Source organism: Equus quagga, chromosome 10 (assembly GCF_021613505.1).
Source record: "Equus quagga isolate Etosha38 chromosome 10, UCLA_HA_Equagga_1.0, whole genome shotgun sequence".
Taxonomy (NCBI): domain Eukaryota; kingdom Metazoa; phylum Chordata; class Mammalia; order Perissodactyla; family Equidae; genus Equus; species Equus quagga.
The window spans coordinates 3031862-3052808 of record NC_060276.1 but is presented as its reverse complement, the minus strand read 5'-3'; the positions used below and the strand labels follow the sequence as shown (position 1 = coordinate 3052808).

The window sequence follows — 20947 nt, the reverse complement described above, 5'->3', positions numbered from 1 at the left end:
AGACCCAGTGTAGGGCAAAGCAGACACCTCTCTGCTGATGCCTAGAGCCCCTGTCACAGAGCAGACCCTGTGTCTTCACTGAGGGGCATGCTCACTTGAACAGAGAGCTGTATTTCCTGTCACTGTAGGCTCACCCAAGGGGGAGGCAAGGAGCAAGTTCAACGTTCTCAGGGGAAAAGTACTCCTATGTGGTACTATGTACCTCCTACTGCATTCCAGCAGAAGGCATATAACTCCTGGCTCTTCCACTCTGGATCAGAGTGGTGCTGAGCAGCGGGCTCAGGTGGTGACAGCTCGTGCCTCCATTTCAAAGGGTCTCATCAGCTGTTCTCCAAACGGTTTCATCCATCAATTATCCTGGGCTACATCAGTTATGTCCCTGGGACTTGAAAATGGTCATGTTCTTTTTTCTATTGCCAATTTAAAAAGAAAATTCGCCTTTATTTTACCCTCAAAAGGAGCTTACTCAGGAACAGCCAAAAGAGTTGCAATTCAGTATTTGCATACTATGGTGAACCACAGGCAAATGTGGAAAACAAAGGAGGAGAGTTGCTTTTTTTATAGGAAAAGGGACAGTAAGGCGGGGCTATCCTAAAGGAAAGTCCACTGGGGATAAGGAACAGTTCAGGGCGGCAAGAGCTTCTCATTGGCTGAGCTGTGGCATTTCTCACTGGCTGGGCTGTTGCTGGGTGGGGAGAGAAATCTTCCTCCAGTAATAAAATAGGTTTACTTCCTCTGGAAGCTGCAAGGTACCTCTCTTCCTGTTTGATAAGGCGTGAGAGCTCCCCCCACAGGCCTTCCCGACTCCAATTCAGTTAAGGGCTCTTTTATGAATTTCCGCGCCATCCTACCTTGCACTTTCCTCAACTGGAACCCTCCAGCAAGGAGGAACTCTCCCGCATTTACTACAGCCATTGCGTTATCCAGAAATGCAGTCAGTACAGGGAAAGCAGGATAAAAGCTTAATTCCTTCCCGTGGGGGGCCAATTCTCAGAATGAAGAGTGGTTGCCCTTGTTACTTCCAATGGGGTCCAATGAGTCACTTTTATTAACATTTTTTTTGTTTTAAAAGGCCTAGATTTACAAAATTATTGCAAAGATAGTACAGAGAATTCTCATATCCCTCACATGTAGTTTCCCCTATTATCATCATCTTTTGTTATTACTGTACATTTGTCAGAATTAATACAAGGGAGAAGACAAAAACAAAGAAACTGGAGAAATTCGAAGCCTCTGGCACTTAAAGGGACAAGAAATACAACCCAACTTCCAGGCAGATTAACATAAAACTTCACACCTGTGACGTAATTATCTCTGTTCCTATGACCCCACACAACACATCCGGCTCCAAACAGAACATTACAAAGCACACCAAATGGCAAGAAAACACACAATCTGGACACACAAGGCAAGCATCAGGACCAGAGTCAAATATGACTCAAATATGTTTTGGGGATTAAGAGTCTCAAACATGACAACAATGTTGGAATTATCAGGCAAGAATGTAAAATACCCCTGTTTAAAATGTGAAGAGGCTCTGATGAGAAAGAAATGGACACCATGGAAAGACAGATGGATACCGCAAGAAGAGAAACGTTTCATTCAGTAAAATCCGACAAGGGGAAACTGGACAGAACACAAGGTGTGTTTTTCTATTCAACAAAAACATTGCTGAATAAGAGGGGGTGTGGGGCAAAGTGGAGATTTACAACGACAAGGGACGCGAACAATCAAAACGTATAGAACAAACTTTGACACCGATTCGAAAAACCTGCATTTTAAAAGGAGCATTTAAAAACTTCCAGCAAAGTGTGAAAAATAAGTGGACAGTCCACTATATTAGTGACTTATTAAATAATAATCATGTCGGCTTTATGTTTTATAAAGGAGTACTTATCTTTCAGAAATGCATACGGAGCTACTCAGAGATGAAGAGGTACGACGGCTTGGATGTGCTCGACCGCATCCCAGCGGCTGATGTATGGAGGAGGCAGGGGTGTGGCTGGAGCGGGACTGGCCGTGTATCGAAGACTCTTGGCCCTGGGTCTCAGGTAGATGGGTTTATTTTAGTATTTCCTACTGTTTCCATGTTTGAGACTTTAACAGAAAGTTTATATCTGCAAATATTATGCCATTGAATTTGAAATCCTAAATAAAATGTACCATTTTTCTAGAAAAAAATGTGACCCTGAAGAGAGAGAACACCTTAACTGTACATACAAACTGAACCTGTATCCCAAGCTCCAGCCGCCCTCGAATGTTCCAGGACAGGGCAGTCGTGGAGGCCAGTTCTACCAAACGGTCAGGGAGCACTGGTCGTCGTTTAGGTCAGCTCTTTCAAACCATCAAAAAAAGGGGCAATTGCTCAACTCATTTTCCCAAGCTAACTCTCCTCGATTTAAATCCCAGAGGAGGCCTCCACTGTGCAAAGAAAACTTAGGCCCAAATCACTCACATCGCAGCAGCTATCCTAAATAAATGAATAGCATATTCAACACAGTAGAGAATGAAATGGACAAACGGGCTGTGTCCAAGGAAGGAAAACGTGACTTAACAGAAGAGAACACTCTCAATTCTAATTACCTACATTAACAAATTAGTGTGTGTGGGGGGGGGAGAAATCTTTGATGCCATCAACGGGTACAGAAAAATCCTTTGAAGGAAATTCAGCACGAGTTTATAGAAAAAAACTCTTAGCAGTATAAGATGAGAAGGGGATTTCCCTTTCCTGAAAGCAACAGCAAACAAGCTGAAGTGTGCAATGCTGGAAGCATTCTTGTCAGAGACAAGACATAGATACATGGTATCACTCTCCTTTCTGAAGCTGCACTGGAACACAAAGCCAGAGCCATGGGTGTCCAAATAAGTGTCAGGTTTGAGCACTGAAAAGAAAGAGCTACTATTGCGTGTGACATGGTCATCAACTTTCTAGAAAATTGAGAGGAATGGGCACATCAAATATTCAAATGAAAACCAGACATCAGAGAAAGAGTGGACGGCAGATCACAACCATAGGAAAACCAAGAGCCTTGCCACAACACAGCAAAAACTATTTAGAACGTGCAATAATAGAAAATACTCCATTCGTGACAGCGACAAAATCCGAAATTTAACTAAGAAGAAGCCGAACGGAAATACACAAGACCTTTATGAACACAATGATACAAGTTTACTGATCGATTCAGGTAAGAGAAGTCCTCCCAGAGGGAGCGGTATGCTATGTTCCTCGAATGAGAACAGAATAGTGCAAAGATGTCAATTCTGCTTCAAAACTGTAGGGGCCGAAATGACAAGCAAACTGGGACTTCTGTCTTCCACTCCCAAAATCAGCCCTGGGAAGCCCTAGAATGGAGAATGAAAGTAAATACACACACGCACATAATAACCATTCCCTTATTAGAATGGCCAGAATCTGGTACACTGACAGCACCAAATGCTGGATGTGGAGGATGTGGAGGAGCTGGAGCAGCAGGAACTCTCACTCATTGCTGATGGGAGTGCAAAGTGTTACAGCCACTTTGGAAGACGGTGTGGCAGTTACTTATGAAACCAAACATACATGTTCTTACTACATGATCCGGCAATCGTATGGGTATTTACCCAAAAGAGGTGAAAACTGTCCACACAAAAACATACACACGGATGCTTAGGGCAGCTTTGCTAATAATTGCTAAAACTTGGAAGCAACCAAATGCCCTTCAGTAGGTGAGTGGGTAAATAATCTGAGGTACATTCAGAGAATGGAATATGAATCAGTGCAAAAAAGAAATGAGCTATCAAGGCATGAAAAGACATAGAAGAACCTTAAGGACGTAGTACCAATGAAGAAAGCCAATCTGAAAAGGCTGCCTACTGTACGAGTTCAACTATACGAACATTCTGGAAAAGGCAAACGATGGGGCCAATCTAAAGAGCAGTGGTTGCCAGGGGTTATTAGGGGAGGGCGCAACAGGCAGAACACAGGGGATTTTTAGGGCAGTGAAACGCCTCTGGATGATGCTCTAACGATGGACATATGTCATTTTACGTTTGTGAAAACCCATAGAATGTAGAACACCAAGTGAGAACCGTAATGTACATGATGGGCATTGGGCACAGAATGTGTCAGTGTAGGTTCATGATTATAAGAACTGTCCCAGTCTGGTGGGGGATGTTGATAACGGGGGAGGCGATGCAAGCGTGGGGGCAGGGGCTAAGTGGGAAATCTCTGTACCTTCCTCTTATTTTTCTGGGCACCTAAGAGGCTCTAAATAAAGTCTTCAAAAACAACACACAATGTGAAAAACAATATCTAAACAACCAAACAATCTCTCGGGGAGACTGAAGACTGCGGTGAGCCCGGTACTTGTGTTTGGGTGGGGGCGTGGGCAGCGGCAGCCATGTTGGGAGCCACATCTGGTCAGCAGAGGAAGGGGTCCCAGGATCTGCTGGGTGTCAGGGTGAGGACCCTTCCTGAGGACTGAGTGTACCCCCCACCTCAGCAAAGAAAGGACGGTGCAGAGGTCAGGCCGAGGGACCCCTGGACGCCCCTCCGCCCCTGCCGTCAGTCCTGGGAGACCCCTGGTCACGGTGTCTGGATGTGAGGTTCCTGGCTTCCGCCTCAGGGGTCTTGGATGCGCCGAGGGCCTCGCTGAGGGAAGCCGGATTTGGGGAGGCAGACGGAAGGGCTCCAGGGCCGGCCAGGAGTCCCAGGAGGGAGGACTCCGGGCACAGGGCGTCCAGGTCTGTCCCTGCCTTCAGCCCTGAGGGACCCTGGGAGACAGGGGATGGACAGGCTGAGCCCCCGTCCCGCTCCTCAGAGGAGCCTGCTGGGGAGGGCCTGCGGGGCTGGGAACAGACTCAAGGGCAGAGGCGGGGCCAGGCCCTCCTGGGGGTCGAGGAAGGAGCAGAGGGCGGCTAATGATCCCGGGGAGTCCCTCCAAGGCCCTGCCTTCAGCTGTGGGCATACCCGGGTTTAGTGGCCTGAGGTGACCTCAGCAGACATCCCCAGGGGTCTCACGGCGGTGAGGGCCTCGGGTCCACAGAGGGAGGGTCCCGCAACCTGCCAGGGCTCAAGCTGAGGACCCTGAGGGAGGACGAAGGGGACCCCGCAGAGACACGCCCCTGCTGTCAGCGCCGGGAGGCCCCCGGGGCGCCATCACCAGAGGTGGCCTTTCCCGCCTTCCACATCCAGGACAGAGAGAGACTAGGGACTGGGTCAGAGGAGCAGCGCCTGAGGGGGCGGAGAGGGCGGCCCAGGGCCTGCTGGAGTCCCGGGGAGACGCCGAGGGAGAGCTGAGGACCGTGGACCCCAGGACAGAGAGGGAGCCTGTGGCCCTGCGCTCGGGCTTGGGAGGCCCCAGAGAGGGCCACCTGAGGAGGCGTTTACAGCCTTCTGCCTCCGGAGTCTTCAGGGGGTGAGGACTGTGACTTCAGGTCAGCCGAGGGTGGGGTCCCCGGACCCCGAGAGACGACTGAGCAGACCCCCAGCCCAGGCATAGGCGACCCCAGCAGAAATCTGCCCCTGTGATCAGTCCTGCGAGGCCAGGCAGGATGTCAGGAGGGGCGGCCCGTCCACTTCCTGCTCGGGGTCTCAGTGGCGTCGTGGCCTTGGCCTGCAGGATGCTACTTCAGGTTAGCAGAAGGGAAGGTTCCAGGCCTGGCCAGGAGTAACTAGGAATACCTTGAGGACACTGAGGGGACTCCCACCCCAGGCAGAGGGGGGCCCACTGAAATCGGCCCTGCCCCTGTCACCCCTGAAGACCCCAGGCAGGGGTGGCGGCAGGTGGTGCAGCCCACTCACCTCTGCCTCGGGCTCTGCCAGGTGAGGCCTTGTTCTGTGGGGCGTCGGCGGGTCAGCAGAGGGAGCCACATCTGGTCAGCAGAGGGAGGGGTCCCGGATCTGCCAGGACTCCAGACAAGGAGCCTTTGGGAGGAACGGAGGGCATGGAGGTTCCCCCCACCCCAGAAGAGAAGGGACCTCACAGAGGCCAGCTTCCCCTGTTCTCATCCCTGGGAGGCCCCGGGGCAGGCAGGGCTGGATGTGGCCTTCTCGGATTCCTGACACATGGTTGGGGATGGGGGATCTCAGGGAGGTGAGGCCTTGGTCTGAGGGGCAATGGCAGGTCAGCCGCGGGCGGAGTCCCAGGATCTGCCTGGTGTCAGGGTGAGGACCCTTCCTGAGGACTGAGTGTACCCCCACCTCAGCAAAGAAAGGATGGCACAGAGTCCGGCTGTCCCCTGTTCTCAGCCCTGGAAGGAACAGTCAGTAGTGGTCCGAAATGGCACGCTCACTTCTAGCCTGGGCAGGAAGGGGGGGGGGGGTCCTCAGGAGGAGAGGGCCTGGTCTAAGGGGGAGATGTCAGCTGTTCCAGGCAGGGGGCAGGAGGAAGGGCAGGACCCGGCAGGAGGAAAGACAACCTACAGGAGGTCTGGGGGAACCCACCCCAGGGCACGGGGCTGGTCCCAGCTGCCAGCCTTTTTGGATGCTGGCAGGGGTGTGGGTGGGTGGGGGTGAATGTGCAGCCTCCTCCCGTTTCTCTCAGAGGCTCAGGGAGGTGAGGACCTTGGTCTGCGAGGACAACGTCAGGTCATCTGAGGAAGCACATCTGGTCAGCTGACACATTCCAAGAGTCAAGGACCCCGAGGGAGGAGTGAGTGTACCCCCATGGCCAGGACAAAGAGGGGACCCCATGGAAATCTGGCCTGGCCCTATTGTCAGCCCTGGCACCCCCGGCAGGGCCTGTCTGGCTGAGCCCCTCCTCATTTCCAGGTCGGTGGTCTGGGGAAGGGGGCAAGGCCCTGGTCTGAGGGTCTGGACTCAGGTCAGGGGAGGCAGGATCCCAGGCCCTGGCCGGGGTCACGGTGAGGACTGAGGGGACCCCACGCCCCAGGACGCATGCAGCCCAGGTCAGCCCCACCCTGCTGTCTGCCATGGGGACACCCGGGATCGGTGGGTGGATTCAGTCCCCCTCACTTCCTCTTCCGGTGTCTTGTCCTAAGGAGGGTGGCCTCATGTCAACAGAGGGAGTTGACCCAGGCCCTGCAGTGTCGAGGTAAAGACTGAGTGGACCACCCATCCCAGGACAGATGGAACCCGCAGAGTTTGGTCACCCCTTATTGTCCCTTGCTGCCTCCAGTTAGCCCCTCGTCAGGTGTGGCCAGATGTGGGCCCGCTCACTTCCTTCTGGTCGGTCTCAGGGGTGTGTGGTCTTGTTCTGAGAGGTTTGCCTCAGGGCAGCAGTGGGGTGGGACCCAGGCCCAGCCAGGAGAACGATGAGGACATTGAGTGAGCTTGGAGGGGACCATCCACCCAAGAAGAGTGAGGACCTCACAGAGTTCAGGTAACCTCTCTTGTCAGCCCTACGTGGCCAGGGCTGTGCTTGTAGTCTGCACCCTGAGGTGCCCCCTGTTTCCTCTTACAGGGGATCCGGGAACCTGGAGGTGAAGGCCTTGGTCTGAGTCTCGTGTCCTCAGGTCACAGAGCAGAGGAGGCCCAGGCAGTGCCAGGAGTCAAGGCGAGGGACACACCCAGAATGTGCATCCAAGGGTGCCCCCCCCACACCAGAACCAAGGAGACCTTGCAGAGCCCGAGCCCACCCCACCCCAGCCCAACATCAGCCCCGGAACCTTGGCCTCCGCTGCGTGCTCCCTTAGGAGCCAGGTCACTTCTTCCTTCAGATCCCTAGGGCACGGGCCGCCCTGGATGACAGAGCACCGTGAAGCCGAGAGCACCCCTAAGAGGAGACCGGTAAGTCACCGTTGTGAGAGCCACCAAGGGTGGGTTTCTCAGCTGAGGCCACTCATACTCCCTCTTTCCCCCACTCTCCAGGGTTCCCATGGGTCAGCTCATGGCCGCTCTCCTACTGGCTGCCGGACACATGTCGTGATGAGTCTAGGTCGGATGGGTGAGCTCTGCAAGCGTGAGGAAGACCATCAGGACCCAAGAGAGGCCCAGGGCCTGGTGGATGCGTGGCTCTCCGGGGCTGAGGAGGAGGAGGCCATATCCCCTTCCTCCTCCCTGTCTGTCCTCTTCCTGGGCACCCTGGAGGAGGTGGCTGCTGCTGCGACCCCGAGTGCTGACTAGGGCCCTCAGAGTGCCTGGCCGTCCCTCACTGTCATGGCAGCCACTCCATGGAGCCAGTCTGGAGACGATGGCTCCAGTAGCCAAGATGAGGAGGGGCCAAGCGCCTGGGAGGATCCAGGAGACGCCAACTCCTCACTCCAAGACGTACTATGTTTGAAGTTCACTGACCTGGTGGGGTTCCTGCTGCTCAAGTATTGCACAAAGGAGCCGACCACAAAGGCGGAGATGCTGAATACGGTCCTCAGAGATTACCAGGACCACTTCCCTGTGATCTTCAGACCGGCCTCCTGGTGATGCTCCTGGGTGTGATCCACCTTCAGGGCGACTGTGCCCCTGAGCAGGACATCTGGGAAGCACTGAGTGTCATGGGGGTGCGTGCTGGGAGGGAGCACTTCATCTACGGGGAGCCCAGGGAGCTGCTCACCCACTTTTGGGTGCAGGAGCAGTACATGGAGTACCAGCAGGTGCCCAGAAGTGATCCTGCACGCTACGAGTTCCTGTGGGGTCCCAGGGCCCACGCTGAAACCAGCAAGATGAAAGTCCTGGAGTATTTGCTCAGGGTCAGTAGCAGGGATCCCAATCCCTTCCTCCACCTGTGTGAAGAGGCTGTGAGTGATGAGGAAGGGGCACCTGAGCCCGAGGGCGGCCAGGCACAGTCCAGGCCCATGTCCAGCAGCTTCTCCTGCTGGGCATGAAGTGAGGCCGCTTCTTCACTGCGTATTTCATGAGAGAGCAGTGAGTGTCCTAAGTAGTGGAGGGGCGAGGTGGGAGGACACGGTGGATAGCGTCTGTGGGTTCTTGTTCTCTGTGATGGATCCTGGAGATGGATCTTGGTTTCTGTTAGGACTTTACAAATCTTGTTCTTTTAATAGAAGGTTTAATTTGCTTCAGCGCCTAAGTTTTGAATGACCCTGATCACATATGAATTTGTACTTATCCAGTCCAAGAGTAAGAGTTTTGCTATTTTGTAAAAGTAATTGGGACACCTTCCATCATAGCCTCTTATCCGAACTGGATGTCATGGCACTGGAACAGGAATTTCCTTGGAAATGTGAAAGATCTTAGCCATCAAATCGATGGGATCAAGAAATAGAGAAATAAATGAGGAAGGTACTTAATTCTTGGCTTCTTATCTCCTCTTGTCTGTTGTTCTGTCAAACTAAAATATATATGTACACCTGGATATGCTTGCTTGATTCAAGAAAGTCACAGAAATTTAATCTGCATAAGTAAGACCCCTGCTCACTGGCTCTTTTCTTCCCCAATGTTTTGCTGAGTCTCTGCCCTCTGGAAGGCCCTGTGTCATTAGTGGGGACAGAGGATACGTGGGGCACTCCCTACCCGTAGAATGAGAGTCTGGGAGCCGCAGTCCTCAAGGAAGATGGTGAGGTATAGGCCCCTGGACAAGTCAAAGTAGGTGGGTGGTGGTGCGGCCCCAGGGGAGCGCGCTCACGTGTAAACACCCGGAGCCGGGGCAGTGTGGGCTTCGGGAAACTGCGATTCCTTCTGTGGGAGTTGATTGTCATGAAGCTCGGTGGTGGTAATGGCCAGACTCACAGTGTGTCTTAGGGCTGAGGGCCAAGTCTGAAATGGAAAATTGCTCTGAAGAGTTTCTTTTGGATCGTGGGTAAAGCAGAGAAATCGTCACTTGGGCAGGAAGGGAGGGTGTCCTGGGCACTTGTCATGTTGCAGATGAACAACAGTGTAGAACAAGGTGTTTAAAACCCACAGTCTGCAACGATTCCTGAGAAATAAGTTTCTTGCTCCTTGTAGTGATGCCCAGGAGTGGCTGAACAGGCGCTCTCCTCCATGGCCTGGGAAATCCAAACTAACTGCATTGAAATGACCTTTGATTTCCGCTACCTGAAGTTTATTTTGACCATCTGTAAGCAAGGGCTAGATTTTCCTGAGGTTAAATGAATGAACATACTTGGGTTGCATGGAAGAGGGGCGGCAACAGAGGAAAGGAGGCCGTCTTTGACGGGAATTCTGGGAGCTTTGAGTTAGGTGCCCCTGGCTGGGGAAGACCCCACACTGAAATGGAATAATACAGCCTCAGGGAGGGAACCATGCAGAGCAGCAATTGGGGCTGAGTTTCTAGTCAGTTTCCAATTGAGCTGCAAATTCTCTGAGATGTCATGGAAAGCAAAAATTTCCAGAGGAGAGAGTGGTAGGAGCCGGGGTCAAAATCATCCTGGAAATGACTACTGACCAGTAAAGATCCAGTATGCGCCCGTGTCCACGTGTTCGGGCCCGTTCAGCAATGTGGACGGTAGCAGAGACTCCCAGGCTAAGACTGTGCTGTGGAGTGAAGAGGGCAGTCTCTCCCTGCTGAGACCTGGAGGATAATGTGAAAGTTAGACGTGACCTTGGATTTGAAGCACCTGCCACATTGTAGGTGGGCACGTGCAAAAGGTGGAGAATTTCAGGGCAAATTTGACTTTCTCAGAAACCCCTCCCAGAACTGACGGAGATTTTGTCATAATAAATTATAACAGCTGCTTTTTGTTGAGCATCTATTATGCAATGGTAGTAGACGTTGGAGAGATGTCAAGGGCTCCCCCACACCTTGTCTTCCTCTCTTCCCTGGACTAATGGGGATACTGCACTGCCAGTTCTCTTGTGCTTAGGAAGGGTCCTGTGAGGACCCTTTGCCAGCAATAGCAGCAGATGCCTTGTTTGTCACAGCTGTTTCTATAGAGGGCACCCTGGGGGCCATGGATTAATTATCAAGCTGTGACAACACAGGACACTGACCACACTGTTTCCTTACACATGGACTTAAGCCATGCACATTGGACCCTTAGAGATGAGATGCCAGATTCTGTGCCTTTGAGGCCCTGGACCGGGGTGGAGGTGTTCAAAAGAGGAGCCACCCCACAGGAAGCTGGCTGCAGGAATTCCTCCATGCCACCTGCTCCCTTAGGCCCCTGTGCTACTCCCCTCAGTCCCCTCAGGACTGTGATGTGTCTCTATTAGGAGGCCGGCAGCCAGCTGCCTAATGGCCCTGTAGGGATTGGGGCTGCCCTCCTCCTGGAGGCCAGCCCGGAAGCCCCATCACCCCTGCTGTCCGCTCTGCCCACTCTCTCCCCAGCCAGCCCTCCTGGGTCTGCCCAGCGTGGGGCTTTGCCCTGCCTGTCTCCCCGCTGACAACTGCTCAGTCCCCAGTGCCGATGTTCTTGTCCATATATCTATATTTGGACGTCCCCAGATAAGAATCCTCTTTCAGCACAGCTGTAGTTCAGGGAGAGCTGGCAGGACGTGATGTAGCCTTTTGCTGAGTCTCCTAGTGGGTGTAAATAATAATCACTGCCATGTGAATGTTTGACAAATCACTATGCTTATGAGACATTTTCAAATAATTACCTATGTAATGCCAAAGATTTGATTAATCTGTTGGCCTGGTCAGCGTGACTATGAGGTTTTGCTTTCTGAGGCTGAGCCAGAGACGGGGAGAGCGGGGTCTTCTCAACCACCCACCGAGCCAGCCAGGACCCTGGTGTCCCTAAACAGACAAAAGGCTCTAGCAGATGGCAGGGGTGGTCATCAGGACGCTCCTCCAGGCCCCACATACCCCTAGACTCAAAGGTGGATTTGAAAATGAGCCAGGCAGCAGAGGGCTTTGGGGTCCCAGGAGGCAGGTTGTGAAAAATGTCAGCTGTCCCAGGAGTGGGGGAAGGAGGAGGACCTGCCAGATCCCATTTGAACTCCCCCAGGGGAGGAATGTGGGAGCAGATGCAGCCGGAGGTGAGCTGTAACCGTGACCGTATCATGAAATGGGCGCTCTTGGGACAAGTCCCAGGACCAGACCCCTGTGGGGCACTCCAGGGTGGAAGCAGGGACACGCGTGCCCATTCTTGGAAGGAACTGACTGGTGTGGGACAGCGCTCGCCCAGGGCGGCTATGGACCACAGGGCTGCAGCAGCCGGGATGCCCCAAGCGCCTCACAGGGTGCATCAGGGAGGCATTTCCAGGGTGCAGCGTCCTCCGCAGCAGCCTCTGTGTGGGCGCATGACATCGGGGCCTCAGCAAGTCCTGAATAGGGCAGGGCAGAGCACACAGCAGCTCCCCTGCCCATCAACAGGAAGTTTCTGACATTCTCTCCGATGCCCTGAGCCTACCCGCTGAGGGGCTTGTGTGAGGCGTCTCAGCCATGATCCTGCTTCTCTGAGAAGCCCCCATTCCCCAACCATGGCTGAAGCCTGCTCAGAACTCCAGCCTCCTTGGCAAGGGGCTGACCTCCTCCCTGGCTCTCACCTGCCCTCCTCTGTGGCAAATACCACTGGCAGCTTCCCCAGGGCCCTTCGTGAGCAAGTACAGGGTCCCAGGTTTCTGCCTGTTTTCAGTCCCTGAGCTGGGGTTGGGCACAGGAATATGGCTGGGCTAGTGGCAGGATGCAGGGTGTGATGCCAAGGGGCACCCACAAGACAGCATTGGGAGGCAAAGCCAGGTTTGCCCAGCACCCAGAAGGAGGGCTTGTGCAAAGGGCTCCACAGATACTTACCCCCGTGTGCATGCACGAGAGTCTCTGGCCCTGTGGACTCTGTGCAACGGACTGCTGCCCTGCCATGTGTCTGATGTCTAGCCTGCCCACGGGAGTGAGCCTGCAGGAGAACGTCGGGCCCCAAGTCAGCTGGGAGAGAAGGGGAGCAGACTGGGCATGTGACTGGGAGAGCATGGCTCATGCCTGAAAATAGGAGCAGCCTTCAGAGGGCCACACTTCCAACACGCATGTCCCACTAGAGCCTTCTCCATCGTCACACCCTCTGTCCTAGACCCTACCTTTCCTCCAACGCCCCTGTCTCCATGTCAGGAGAGACAGCGCCCGATGGCACTAGGAGAGGCCATGTGGGCTGTGTGAGGCTCTCTGTTTCCTCATCTGTATAATGGGAAGAACAACAGTACAACTTCTGAGCCTTGAGATTGTTTTAGTTTCCTAGGGCTGCCGAACCAGGTACCACAAATTTGGTGGGGGGGAGGGGTGGAGGAAGTTTCTTCTCTCACATTTCTGGAGGGTCAAAGTCCAAAATCAAGGTGTTGGCAAGGCTAAGCTCCCTCTGAAGGCTCTGGGAGAGGATCCTTTCTTGCCTTTTCCAGCTTCCGGTGTCTTCATGTGTTCCTTGAGTGGCTGCATCATTCCAGTCTCTGCCTTTGTTTCCACATGGCTGTCTTCCCTCTGTATATGTCTATGGCCATTTTTCCCTTTTCTTATAAGGGCACCAATCATATTACACTAGGACCCACTCTAATGGCCTCATCTTAACTTGACTGCATCTAAAAAGACCCTATTTCCAAATAAGTTCACCTTCCCAGTTACTGAGGATTAGGACTTCAGCTTATCTTTTGGGGGTGGGGGCATAATTATACCCCTAACAAAGATTATACAAGGTTTCCCTTGTATATAAAATGCCTCGCTCAAAGAAGGTAGTCAGTTAGAAGGAGCTATTATTACTGAGCATCCAAGATGTACCTTCTCACTCACATTTTAATATTTCTGAATCAGTATATATCTTATGATCCATACGTACATTGCTTGATGCAATTTTTCTTTTTCATTTGAAAATCTATTATCAAATGCGTGGCCCATCTCACATCTTAGAGCTGTGCAAACATGGTATAACTTGTTCTATAAGACACAAAAAGCCTCAGCTTGTCAATGACCTGGGAGAATCTGGTAGGAAAATGGGAGTTTGGCTGCCCACACATAATGCCTGCAGCTACTAGAAACTTAGGAAGAAAAATTCATTGTTCTGGCAGATGAAGGGTACCCAGTTTGAGGCATGGGAGAGGGAGAACTGCTTGTTTGAAGGGCCCTTGGGAAGGTCCGACTCCCATATTCATTTCATGAGCACTCCCTGAGCACTTACCATATACCGGGCTGCAGGGTTGCAGGGAGGTAGCAGGTAGCTCACGGGCCTCCTGAGCTGAGTCCTCAGGGCATAGAGGCCTAGGGGATCACCTGCTGGACCGCAAGTAGGCCAGGGCAGGGCAGAGCGTGCTTTCCATGGTACTGGAGAAAACAAACAATTTAGGAGGTCGCAGGATCCTAGGATAGACTGGACACTGTGACAAAGCAATCTACCTGTATTACAAATGTATGGAACAACCTCATTGAGCTGTTGCTTCACACTGCCTGGCTCTGTGTACTGTTTGCACACAGTCTGGTACAGTCTAGGCTGAGTCCTCTTCTGTTGCAGGGGTGAGTCTAGAGAAAACAATTTTGCCATGAGCTCTCAGATCTAAGATTGGAGGACCTGCCTGAAAGGAGGGTGCTTCAGAAACTCTGCAGAGAATGAATGTAGATGACATTTTTCTCCAAAGAGGTCCACCTGCCTCCACTCCCTGACTTCTATGCCTTTGCAAGTGTTATTCCCTCTGCCTGAAATCCCCTTTCTTCTCTTCCTGGCCTGAAATCTTCCTTGTATCCTTTCAGATTTCACTCAGCGGTTCCCACGTCCTGGAAACTTACCATGTACAACATTACGTTTTGATTATTCCTATTTGTGTGTTCCCAGTGCCTCCCACAGTGCTTGGCACAAAGCAGACACTTTGGAAAGGTGATGGAAGGAGTGAAAGTTACAGGCTGCCCCAGTGCATTAGGAGAAGCTACGGGGAGGAAGGGGGCATCTGATTAGTTAGGGTAGAGGGTCCCAGAGGAAAGTTATAGAGAGCAAATGTGGAAGCAGAAAGGACAAGAGGCAAGCAGCGAGTGAAGACTCAGGAATGACATCAGGATGGGCATGAGGAGAGAGGGGAATTGCATGGGCAGTTGGTTGGTGACCTCTGGCATGCACGTTCTTTCCTGTCTGCCCCATATGCCTGGCCACATGCACTTCATCTGGGCTTTTCAGGCACATCTCACTGGAGGAGGGGGACCAGGAGCCTCTCGCTTCACCTGGGAAGCCTTCCTGGAGCGCCTGGCAGCAGGAGAGGCCCAGAGGGGAAGCACAAGGATACCCTAGTGGCACTGCAGGCCCAGAGACAGACTCCCCATCCTGCTTACCAACAGGAAATAGCCCCTGCTCCCTTCAGCAGGAAGTTTGCTCCAGGGGGGATGCTGACTCGCTCACTTCCAGGGCCACCCTCAGTGACAAGTGGGCCAGTAGGATCTTGGGACTGCTTTCCCTCCCTCTTGTCTCTCAACAGCTGCAGTTTAGGCCCCTGATGAGGGGTGGCTCTTTCTGGGCTCTGGAAGAATCTTGAGGACAGCTGCAAGTCCAAGAAGAACCATAGGTACCACCTCCTCGGTCCTTTCCATTGACCCCCAGACTCCTCTCCAAATTCCCCAGCCCCCAAATCCAGCCGTGGATTCTACCACACTCTTGTCCAGACTCCAACCACCTCCCAGTGAGATCTCAGGAACAGAAACCACACATTTACCAAAGTCAAGCTAAAGTCCCCAGAAACAGAGGGCCATCTCAGGAAGTGGGGCTGCATTTTACAAGTAGAGTCCCCAGGAGTCTTGGGGCCTCCAGTGATTCCCTAATTGGTGGCATTCAGGATGTGGACTTTCAGGAACTTAAGAGTGGAGATTTCGGGTCAAGAGGGGGTCAGCCTGCAGCCGGCATCTCACATTTCCCGGCTAAAGAAATTGTCAAGCTGATCCCCCAGGAACTCTGTAGTAGGCCCACCAGCCTTGCCCAGGATTGGATCCCAGCTGATCCTCCCTGCACTGGAGCAGTGGTGAAGCCAATCTGAGTCTTCTAATTCCATGCTCTCTCCACTCTGCTGCCATAGCCCAGGGGAGGAGTCCTGGTGGTGCGGAGAGGTGGGCCACAGCTACGTCCTTCCCTAACCCATGTCCTCTATGACCAAAGTATCTGAATGCACCAGGATTCTCTTCTTCAGGGCCCTGCTCTTCAGAAGCCTGCTCTCCACCCCATCACATTGGAGCCAGTGTGAGTGTTGAATTGGACAAGCCACCAACTTATCAGAAGTGTGGCACAAATCCAAGGCAGTCTTTAAAACCATGGTCCAGATATGCACTGGTACTTCTGGAACACTGTAACATGTGTCCACCCCAACGTCACATGGATGTGCTTTCTGGCTTATTTGGGGGTCATGCTTTTTCAATTCAGAGCCATTCCATTTCTTTGTATGAAGAATGTTGGGAGCATCTAATAAGATGGCCCTGAAATTTGGTGGCAAGTCAAAGTTTTCTAGAGGAGATGATGAGGGTGTCATCCTGTGTGAGGCTCAGGGTCTTTCCTCAATGTCTGGGTCACTCATGGTTTTGTCCAAACAGGCCAGTGAAGCTTTGGGCCTCTGCCCAGTGTGGGACACTGAGCAAGGGGTCTGAGATGGGCAGCATATTGGCAGCAGGGTCTTTTGCACTTGCTGGAGTAAGGAAAAGAGGGACACCTGGATGTTCTGATTTTTATTTTCATGAGAGCACTAGCAGAGTACAGGGCTGGGCCTCCAGTGAAGTTGAGGCAGTCCAGGCACATCCACTTCTCAATGACTGGGGATGTGAGGGCTTGGAGTAGTCCAATTCTTCCCATATCTGCCCATGGACAGGCCTATATGCTCCCCTTGGCATTTTGGCTTGTCGGAGCAAAAGAATACATTGACAATTGGTTTGTATATTAGTGTCTTGTTCCCCAGGCTAGGCAGCCCCAACAGTCTAGTTATCTGTGGGGAGACTAGGGGCCTGCAGAGCAGTGGTTCAGCTCTGGGACTCCTTGGGACCTCACCAAAGTAGTGACTGCCCTCGAGGCTCTGGACTCTGAGCAGCTTGCCTGGTCTCTGTGAAGCTCTTTCAAGAGCAACAGTGTTTGTTATTCAAGTGTCTTAACTGACAAACAATCTCACTCTTAATGCCTGTTTGGGGTGAGCCCACCAGTAATTCAGATGGTGCTGGCCAATCTGGCCACTGGCAAGTAACTTTTTTTTTTAATATCTAGTTGTTTTGTTTTTTGTTTTTTGTTTTTGCAGGGAAAGATCCTCCCTGAGCTAACATCTGTCACTAATCTTCCTCTTTTTTTACTCCCCAAAGCCCCAGTACATGGTTGTCTATGCTAGTTGTAAATTGTTCTAGTTCTACGTGAGCTACCACCACAGCATGGCACCTGACAGATGTGTGGTGTGGTTCCGTGATCAGGAAACAAACCCAGGCCCCCCAAGCAGTGAGCACCAAACTTTAACCATCAGGGCTGGCTCACAAGTGCCTCTTTTTTACAGCATGGGCTGCAGGTTCGGCAGGACTCCAAGTTGCATCTTTGCTCCTACATCCTTACTAGCTGAGAGGCTCAGGGCACGTTATATCAGCTTCTCTGTACCTCAGCTTTTTCTTCTGTATTTAAATGTTCATTGAGAACCTTCTCACGGGTAGACACTGGACTCCACCCGGAGGATACGCAGGGGAGCTGGACCAAGACTGAGACAGGGTTCTCTGGTGCTTCAGCAGCTGACAAACTTGATTCAAGTTACTCATCCTTAAAACCAACTCATATAATAATATCCATTCCCCAGCGGGTTTGGGAAGCCTAATTACCACTTGTGAAATGTTTTCAAGTTCTCAGAAGAAAGGTGATACATCATGGCAAAGTATGACTATCATAGTTGTGATCTTCTCAAGCTGACCCCAGGGGTAACCCTTATAAACCCGCACAAAACTGCCATTCATGAAACTCTGCTATTGTAACAAAGTACAACTATTATCCATAATGATACTAGACTAATGTCTAAGGTATTGCTGTGCTCATGCAAAACTCTTAGAACAGGCGGAAGTGAAGAAAAGAGACTAGCTCACTTGCTGTGAGCTTATCCTGTGTTCCAATTCTGAAAGTAAATAGACTCCTTGAGGAGTCAGGCACCTGAAAGAGCACCAGATCGCAACAACATTCTTTGAGCACCTAGTGTTCACCAGGTAGTGAGTTATGCATGTTATCTCATTGAATCTTCCCAAGTTTAGGAAGTAGGTTTTATCATCTCCATTTTGCAGAGGAGAAAAATTGAGGCTCAAAGATGTTGACTTGCCCAAGGAAGATGAACCTGGCAGTTATAAATAGAATGGCCTGGAGTGGAGGAGGAGGCCAGGTGTGAGGTGACCACAAAGTCTAGGCAGGAGCCAAGGAGTCTGTGAACTAGGTTAGCAAAGTGAGGATGACTCCCAGATTTCCAGTTGGGCATCCCCCTGTGAATAAGTCTACCTCCAATGGAGAGAGGCAACCCAGGAGGGCAAGGTGGTTGAGAGGAAACATGACTTTCGCGCAGGGTAAGCCTGCAGCATATCTTCATGTGCTGGCCTAGGCCTTGGGAGGGAAGTTGAAATGCAGACTTTGGAGTCACTGACAGCTTTTGACGGGTGAAGCCTGTGATGAGATCGCCAAATGCAACGTGTCACCCGTGGCCACTACCCGCCACAGCTCAGTTCTCGCTGGGGGAAATCTCCAGAAGGCAGTGCGGGCCAAGGAGACAGGTGTCTGCGAAGACCTCACTGCGGGATTCCTGGGCGGCGCGCTCCGTCCCCGCAGGCCTGCACCCAGCCAACAACGCCCCTCGGCTCTCCTGCGTCTCCCAGCCTTCACCCCTCGCGCCGTCTCCTCCGCCCCCCGCGCAGCGACGCAAGGTCAGGGCCTCCAGGCGCCGCGAACCAGGAGGGCGGCGGCGCGCACGACCGCGGCGCTTCCAGGGCCAGCCTGCGGGTCTCAGGCGCATGCGCGGCCGCCTTACGGAAGCCCGGAAGGAGGGGCGGGAGGCGGTGGCTCAGGTTTCTCGGGGCGGCGGCGGCGGCGACGGCGACGGCGACGACGCTGTTCGCGCTGGCACCATGAACCCGCTGTAACGCGCAGACAGCGCGGCGCGGGGGGAGGGGGGAGGAGGAGGACGCGGCCGCGAAGTTCTCCGCCATGAACCTGAGGGGCCTCTTCCAGGACTTCAACCCGAGGTGAGGGCCGTCGGCTCAGCTCCGGGGAGGCGCGGCTTGCGTGATGCTGCGGCGGGCGGCGGGGCAGCTGCGGCCCCGGGCGCCTGCCCGAGCCTCCCTATTGGAGCCGGCCATTCTCCGGGAACCCAGTCAACCTCGGCGCCGGCTCGCTACCTCCTCCTGCGCCCGGTGCCTACAGGCACCACTCCTCCCCTCCCCCCGGTCCGCCGCCCCTCTAGAACCTCCCGGCCACGGCCCCAGCACCCAGCGCCCAGCCCCGAGCCCCGCCCCGCCCCGAGGGAATGCTCGGCGTGTCTGCTTGCCCTCCCTCGTTGCTGTCCCTACTTGCCCCTCTCCATTCCCCCTTCTCGCACTCTGCTGCCTGCCCTCCGTTCCCCGCTCCAGTGCTTTTTCGCTTGACCCTCCCACCCCAGCTGTTTCCTCCAGTTCTTCTCAGCCCCTGAGGTTTTCCTTGGATGTATGCCCATCCCTCATTTGTTTGCTTCTTTGTTGAACTGGTACCTGTAACATCGAGTCCTTGGAGTAGGTGTCAGAGTATGCCACTACCTTACATAATGCCTTTGGGGGTGAACCTGACAATTTTCCATATGTGTTTTCTCATCAGACTTCACTGTAAATTTATTTACAGGAAGTAGATGTTGCTGTCCTGTTTCCCACATGGAGAATATCCAGTGGACAGTGTGGCGAGAACACTGGCTAGGGAATCGTCTGTTCTTGCACTTGCCCAAGTGTTGTGGAACTCTTTTCCCTCCCCCCAGGCTTTGAGCTCCCTGAAGTAGAGACCATCTCCTGTTCATCTCACTATCCCCCGCACCTCCCACCATCTGACACATAGTGGACACTTATAAAATGTTTCTGGAACTAAACTGAGCCAAAAGACCTGCGTTGGAGACCAGGCCATGTGTAACTGGGTGATTCTCTGCTCGTCTGAAAAATAAGGAGTTGGCCTAATCTCTTAAAGCCACTACTCTTCTTTGAAGGGAGTACCTATTTCCCTTATTTGCTGGTGGGACGCTATGCACTCAGTAAACTTTTTTTGTGTGCTAGGTCCTATGCTAGGTGCTTCAGATGCTGGGAGGTCCCAGCTTGGGAGTGGAGAAAGGTATGTAAATAGATGATTTACAGCACTGTGCAGTACTGTACTCTGGGCACCCAGTGGAGACCACTCTCTGGGCTGCTTATGGGGGATGAAACGAAGTCTTGGGATAGTCTGTGTGTGTGTGTTTTGGGAGTGCAGTCTCCTTAGGGACAGTGACATTTTAAGGTATGAGCCATTGTGACTGCTTAGGTGTTCGTATTCCTCTTTGAGCACTACCCAGTTCATACTCTAGAGTGCCAATGTCCCAATCAGTGCAGTCACTATCATTGTTGGCCTTGCAGGCACTCTGCATAGAGGAGCTTGTTGAGAGCAGCTGACGGAGAACTCACTGCAGCGCCTTCCTCTGCTGCTCCTAGGGGTTAGGATTGGTCTGCAGAGTAGCAGGACTGGTGCTGGAGTTGGACAGGCCTTGTGTGTCTAAATTGTTTGGTGAGGGTGATAAGAAAGATAAGTAAAAGCTGAGTTGTTTTGTGTCCTTGGGCCACTCACTTATCTGTCTGTTTTATCTGAGGAATGAGTATAATCCCTCAGCAGGATAGGGAGGCCAATTAATGATTGATTACAAAGTGCTTTACAACAGAAAGTTCCAGGACTGTTTTGCAAGGTGACAGATAATTCAGAAGTCACAACGAACTGCCTCAAGTAATATAACCAGCTTACAGAGTTGCCAAAGCAAAATGGTGCTGCACAGATGACATCCTTAACCATTTTCTCCTGTAGCTTTCCCCCCAAAAAAATTTGTATATGAAAATTACAATGAAATATTAGGTATCAAAACAGATTTATAGTAATCATTAACATATTTATCAACGTCTCCATTCTACCAGGATTGAAATGCATCTCTACCTGAAAAGTTTAAAAACCTTTTATAGGGTGCCATTTTCCTGATTCAATG

The 20947-nt window shown here is 52.4% G+C and overlaps 2 protein-coding genes across 2 annotated transcripts in view; one reads left to right on the top strand and one right to left on the bottom strand.

Annotated features, from left to right (window-relative positions):
• GABRA3 (gamma-aminobutyric acid type A receptor subunit alpha3) overlaps positions 1-20947 on the bottom strand; it is a 321718-nt gene that overhangs the window by 85765 nt on the left and 215006 nt on the right. The window lies entirely within an intron of this gene.
• The window catches only part of TMEM185A (transmembrane protein 185A), a 38032-nt gene continuing 35858 nt past the window's right edge, over positions 18774-20947 (top strand). Inside the window, exon 1 of the mRNA XM_046672568.1 lies at positions 18774-18953. Coding sequence (XP_046528524.1) covers positions 18916-18953 — 38 coding nt within the window. The 5' untranslated portion in view covers positions 18774-18915. The remainder of the gene's footprint in view (positions 18954-20947) is intronic.